This window comes from Vigna unguiculata, chromosome 11 (genome assembly GCF_004118075.2).
Source record: "Vigna unguiculata cultivar IT97K-499-35 chromosome 11, ASM411807v1, whole genome shotgun sequence".
NCBI lineage: Eukaryota > Viridiplantae > Streptophyta > Magnoliopsida > Fabales > Fabaceae > Vigna > Vigna unguiculata.
The window spans coordinates 38,658,929-38,666,046 of NC_040289.1; the positions used below are offsets into that span (position 1 = coordinate 38,658,929).

A 7,118-nucleotide genomic window follows, 5' to 3' on the forward strand; every position below is an offset into this window, starting at 1 on the left:
CATTACAACCTTTAACTAATCTTCTGAGATCACTCCGTAGTTCTTTGTGTGTAGAAGCAAAAACAATGGGTTTTCACTTACTTGGAAGACGGACATCATTTACAAGCCAAGCTAGAAAGCTTGCGGATGTCCCAAAAGGCTATCTTGCGGTCTACGTTGGAGAGAAAATGAAGAGGTTTATGATTCCCGTATCATTCTTGAACCGGCCTTTATTTCAAGAATTGCTAAAACAAGCTGAAGATGAGTTCGGCTATGATCATCCTATGGGAGGCCTCACAATTCCCTGCAAGGAAGATGTGTTCTTAGATATAGCTTCTCGCTTGAATGTGCAATAATAGTTCATATTTCTCTTCAGAGGAATAACATAGAGTAACAGATTGTAGAGCAGACATTGCTTTTTTTCATTTTTGTAGTATCCAAGATGTTGTAAAAGAGTTCATGACATTTCAATGATAACTTACCAAAGGTTTATCCCGAATTTATGCTTACTTTTTGTATATATGAATGAATTAAAATACGATACAGCAAAAACTTGACCACCATCTACCATCTGCCTTCCTCAACTGGTCTTTTGTGGTATTTCTGCCAATTTTGCATTAATCTAAGTAGTTATAGTAGCGATATAGATTAGTTCGCTAAACCTGACTGTGGCTGTTTTGAATGTACTATTGTAGTTCTGTCATAAACTTAGACATGGATCCCAGAATGTTGACCCCAACACAAATAAAAAAAATAAGATTCTAAATAAATTGATTTAATTCTACAGAATTTGCTGCAATCTCTGAACTCCATCACTAATTAGAGTCATTTACAAAGCCTCTACGGAAAAATGATTTTGTACATATTTATTCTTTTCATGATATATATTTAATATAACATTCATGTATTTCCTTTGATCATTTAAAATGATAGTAGATCGTTTTACTGAATGTTCTTTCCTCAGCACCCATGCTTCATTGTTTCACTTATTCCTTTTTTTTATCTTTGTAGAATTAAGCAAAACGATACAAGAAATAGCACATTTTAAAAAATAAAAACCTGACATCTGTAACTGGATTACTGTCAAAAACATCAACCTATGTTACTGGATTATTGAAATATGTTGCTCCACAACAGTGTCACATAAGCAATCTATGAGCTGTATAAGTACAAGTCCCATCTAAATTAAGCTCAATGTCTGTCTTCTGTCATGACCCATTGTGTAAAAACATTTATTCCAACTGGCAATTTGACATAACACCTATAGAGATTTTCATTTTCATTGAAAGATGATATAATTTGAAAAGAAAGAGTTGATTGGTTTAAGATTCAGTGAAAGCAAAGACAAATGGCTTAATAGAAGTTAGAGACAGAATATAGTAGAAATGTCATAATTTCTTAGCTTTTAGGCTTCACCCTTTTATGAAAGGTCTTTGTAATCTCGTGCCTTCAGTTTACCTTTTAAACTGAACTAAACATGGAATAATATCCATCTTAAGGCATGTGGCAATATTTGCTTTTAGAGTGAAAGTAAAAGTTAATAATGATGACTTTCTCACCCTGAAGGTTGCGGTAGTCAAGTTGCTGGAGTGAAACTGAAAGTATATTCCATTATTCCAATACTTTATTCAAATACACAACACAACAATGTCAATAGAGGAATATACCAATGCAACAAACAATGTCTCAGTCTGCAATTAAATTGTATGTTGCTTTGTACTTGTTCCGTAGTAAACTCTGAGGTGCTGATGGAGAGTTCAATCTCAAGTACCTTCCGTGCTGTTGGCGAGGACTTGTCATGCAAGCTGTTATCACAATGAATGCCATTGTACAAATGCAACCACTGAATAAAAATTTTCAGTACCCTGCACAGATATTTGTCAACAATGAAACATACGTGTGAGGAGGAGAATATGAGAGATGTCTGGTACATGTCTTCAACAATAAGAAACAGGGCATTAAATAGTTTGAACGATAATTAGGTTTTTTTGGTGTACAATTCTCTTTCAACTTCAAGCAATAGCTTTATTGACCACACTTCCATAAAAATCTTCATTTCTGATAAAGACGTGTAAGACAAAACCACATGGTTCATGATCCCTTGTTTCTCACCAGACCCAAAGAGCCTTAAACCATTCAATTTAGGAAGCAAGGTGATCCACACAAGCGCCATATATATACCCCCTCGTTCCACTCTCAAATATATCATAAAGCTTCGAACTTGAAACACTTCGTACAACAAACAAGAAGTAGAAAACATGGGTTTTGGTTTGCTTGGTGTTAGAAGAGCTAGACAAGAAGTTTCAAAGGGTGCCGAAGTCCCAAAAGGATACCTTGCAGTGTATGTCGGAGAGAAAAAGAAGAGATTCGTGATTCCGATTGGATGCTTGAACCAACCCTCATTCCAGGACTTGCTAAGCAAAGCAGAAGAAGAATATGGGTACCATCATCCAATGGGTGGTCTTACAATTCCTTGCAGAGAAGATGTCTTCTTAAATATCATGTCGGTTCTCACTTGAATACTTCTGACACCGACACACATGATAGAATCTAGTTCAAACAAACAATTTTGTAGAGATTGTAATATTTTTTTTTCCCTTTGCTTTCATGCAAAAGTGGAAGATGTGTTTAGGAACAAAATCATTGGTTCCATTGATTATGTTGAGGAATTGAAAGATATTCATACTCATCACTGTGTTGAAGCATTTACTTGTCGTTGAATACTCTGTTACCACACACTCGCACTTTCTGGGTTTTATAATTATCCCCAAGCGCAGATTTTTATTTTTTGTGGAATATTTGAATGATTTCAATTTTAGGGTTTAATATAATTTAACCATACATATATTAAAATCAATACAAATTTGTGTGAATTCACGTTTAGGGTTGTTGCTGCTCTCTATTGGCAATTGCAAGTAAGGCTCATGATTAGTGATCCTAAACATGTTAATGTTTGCAGCAGCAACTAGTTTATTGTTTTAATTATTTTAGTTTTAGTATTAATGTAATTGTTCGGATGTGATTTTAAATTTAAATAGAAAAATAATTTATTAGGGGCTTAACTTCGATAAGTAAAACGTCTCTATTAACACTAAACATATCACATTACACAGTTAAATAGGAACTCATTTACGAGATTTCTTAAATTGTTATGGATAGTATCTCAAAAATTAAGAAAACTTATTTAACTATGATACTTGATTAAGATGCTGGTCCCAATACATCTCTTTAAGATGTCAACATATTTTTTTTTTTATAATTATTATGACAAAGGTGAATATTGTAATAACATAATTGATTATATTATTTATATAATGTAATCTAATTAACTGTATTATATAATATAATAAAATAATAATAATAAATTTTAAAAGAATAGTAATATATTTATTTATAATAAAAATTATGAAATAATAATATCATTATTAAAAATAATAATAAACTTATAAGATGATTATAAAATGATGATGATGATAATAATAATAATAATAATATTGAAATTAGAATAAAAGTAAATAATTTTATAAATAATAAATTAAAAGAATTAATAATAACAACAAAAGTAAATAAAATTGTAAAATAATAATTAATTATAATTTAAATTTAATTAAAAAATATTAATGTTAAGGGTAATTTTCTCATTTTAAATCTTTTTAAAATTTATTTTATCAATCAAACCACATACAAATTTTTATACATCTTCTCCTCATTTTCTTCTTTACTTTAAATTCTCTTTCCCTTGATTTAAAAAAACCTTAATATTCACTCATTTTTCTTTTTCTTTTTTCTTTTCTACTCCCTCATATACATTTCTTAATTTCTTAGTCCAAAGACATTATTTAAGTAATCTCAAGATGACTATCACAACTTAATGTGTAGCCCATTAATTACAATTCAAGCTTAGATATTTCTTCAGTGCATTTCATTAATTTTTTTATTCACCTCTCATCCATTATAAAATGAGTTTCTTTGTGGAATATATTTACATTTTAGAAAACTTATTACTGGATGAATGGGAGATAATTCAAAAAGTTAATGGACTACAGTTGCTTGTTGCATGATGAATCCTGTCTTCTTTCCTCTGGGCTCCCTTCCCGCTTTACAAGCCCAAGTCTCTTGCTTCTTTTTGGGCCCATGGGCTCACTTTGGGCTTTTCTTATTTTTGCTCAATGGACTTTGGATTTGCATGATGATTACCAAATTTATTCTACTGCAGTCAATTGTATTCCTGTGTTTAGTTAATCCTACAACTAATAACTGTGTTGTGTGGTAAATGTGCGAAATATGATACTTTGTGTTGGTAAAATTCATTGAAACTTCACTAAAAAAGAAATATGACATTGCTGTTAATAACTACCACACTTGCATGGTTTTTTCCACTTACAAAATAAGGATAATAAATGAATAAAATTTTCTTCTTTCTGTACACTTTTTCTCAACTAATCTATGTCACTCTCCTCCAACATGATTTATAGCCTATTCAAACGAGAAGTGAGATCTAAGAAAGCCTCTTCCCTGCAAGGAATTGTGATACCACCCATTGGATGTTCATACCCGAATTCTTCCTCAGCTTGGCTCAATAATTCTTGAAATAAAGGTTGATTCAAGTACGAAATGGGAATGAAGAACCGCTTCATTTTCTCTCCAACATAGACTGCAAGATAGCCTTTTGGAACCTCCACACTCTTGGAAGCTGCTTTGGTAACAGCAAAAGATGATCTTCTAATACCGGGTAAGCGAAAGCCCATTGCTTTTTGAGATGAATTGCTCAGAGAACGATGCCAAAGAATGCAAGAAGAGCTTGTGTGTGGAAGAAGTGTTTGAGTTCTCTGTGAATGGCTTGCATTACTTGAGAATGTCACTGAGTATATATAGATAGATAGATATAGGAGTCTGTGTGAACCCGGTTCTGTGATGAACTCTATGGTTGGTGGGAAATTTGATGCATGATGGGGTCTAGTGAGAGACAAGGGCTAATGAGGTGTCACATGATATTGCCTACATGATTTTGGTGAAGGATTATTTCAGAATTGAGAAGTCATGCCAACCTGGTTGCACCTCAGAAAGAGACTTTACAGCCAATAACCAAATAATTGCATACCCAGTATAATCACCTTCTTCAGGTCAATGAACTACCACTTTCTCATAACTAATACAGTAAAAGAAATGTCTACTGTGGAGTGGTTGTGTAGATCTTTTTCATAGTCCCTGCAACACAGGACTTTTTTCATAGTCCCTGCAACACAGGACTTGAATGTGGTGTAGACTGTTACTAGTGACTGAAAGATACCAAAATTAAAATTGGATTTATATTGATTTTCTCAGTTTCTCTTACTAGATGAATATCCAGTTGATATGACCAATCCATAGTTTGTGAGTTTCCCACATTCTTTATGAATTACTTAGTTCCACTTGGATGTTGTTGTACCAAGACTTTGTTGTTGTAAATACCCCAATGCCAATGTTCTTGTGAACCTACCTAGGCAGAGAAGGCACTTCATGTATGATCTGGGTCAATGCTCCTCAAAAATATTCATTTCATATGTATAATCTTGAATAAAGAGATACATATTTTATATATCTTCTTCAAAATATTGGTGAAAGAGGGCTATGAGTTGTTGTTCTGGGACCAAATGAGAGACAAAGCATATGGTGTTGTCTTAGAGGACTTTCTACTCATGTTATAGTACATAACATAACTCAAGTCCAACCTTCTGGAACAGATTACCCCACTTAAAATAAAATATGTGCATATGTGAAACGAGAGAAACTATTTGATAATGTTGAAACTTCTCTGTGGCAGCTATGGTCAAGTATCAAGGTTTATAAGTTGTTTATTGCATCTTACATATTTTATATATCTTCTTCAAAGAAACATGGGTGATGTCTGAAGCATGTCCACCATTGAAACAGATGCTGCTCCATGAACGAACAAGGTTTGCATTTGACCACTGCTGAAGTATCTGAGTTCAAGTGGGTAAATATGTTGGCCATTATCTCAGAATGTGGGGTATGGTATACACTCCCATTTATGTTCCTAATACTTGAAATAAATCTCCAAGACAACACCATGTGATTCCTTATCCCTCAATAGAAATGTTGTAAGAAAATCACTCACGGAGGAATTGGAATATTGCAGATGCAGATGATTCATGAGCGACTATATATATACACTAAGCAACATAATTCATTTACATACAGAATTCAAATATTTGTTTTTCATACAAGCCTCTTTCTTAAGTCGAGCAGAAGAAGAGTTTGGATATGATCATCCATGCAAGGAGGATGAGTTTCTAAACCTCACTTCTGGCTTCAAAGAGCTGTAAATCATGTTATAATGGTGGTTGGATAGATTAGTTGACCCAAATTTGTAGAGAAGAAACTTTCTTTTATCATCAATTTTGCTATGCTGTACTTTTCCTTGTATAATCCAAGTGAAAGGATTCCACTCATTTATATATATCGTGAATTGTTTTTATCTCTAGTCGATGTGGGACTTCCAATACATATTCTCACGCTGATATCGGATGGAACAGAATGTCTAAGAAAGTTTATTATGATAGACTCTAACTTGACTCTGAAACCATGTTAGAAGTGGGTTTTAAATCTAACTCAACCCCACAAAACTAACCTGTAAAGTGAGGATTGCATTCACTTATATATATTGTAAATTGGTCTTATAATTCAGTTTTCTCATTTCTACTCAACTGTGATTTCTGAAAGCATAAAATAAATTGACAATGATTCTAAATGAGAGAATTGTATGTTTGCGTATAAAAAGAATTGAAAATACTTGAACTAGTGCTAGCGCATTATCCACATTAAGTGAAAATAATGTATTTTAGTTCATTTAGCAGTGGCACAATTCCAAGATATCTATATCCACTTGAAGTTAAAAGAATATGTTATATGAATTTGAAACCCTTTCAAGTCTTGATACTGGGCTTTAAATTTGGGCTCCAATGCAAAAATAGATAGGTCTTTTCTTCTTACACCCATTATTACTAACTGCACCCTCCTTTATTGTCACCACACAACCACTGTTGTTGCTGCCTCCATCGCGACTGTTGCACCATTCTCCACCGTAGATGAAGACGAAAACAGAGAGAAAGCTCATTCCAGAAAAAACTCATTCTGAA

General features: G+C 33.1%; 1 protein-coding gene across 1 annotated transcript; it reads right to left on the reverse strand.

Annotated features, from left to right (window-relative positions):
* Positions 1–4,324: 4,324 nt before the first annotated feature.
* On the reverse strand, positions 4,325–4,830 carry LOC114169519 (auxin-induced protein X10A-like). Its single transcript, XM_028054702.1, has one exon. It carries the CDS (start codon positions 4,725–4,727, stop codon positions 4,449–4,451), a length of 279 nt encoding a protein of 92 aa, XP_027910503.1. The 5' UTR covers positions 4,728–4,830; the 3' UTR covers positions 4,325–4,448.
* Positions 4,831–7,118: the final 2,288 nt, after the last annotated feature.

What these genes read in the sequence shown, in the direction of transcription:
- LOC114169519 (XM_028054702.1), bottom strand. Translation starts at nt 4,727, where the DNA reads ATGGGCTTTCGCTTACCCGGTATTAGAAGATCATCTTTTGCTGTTACC.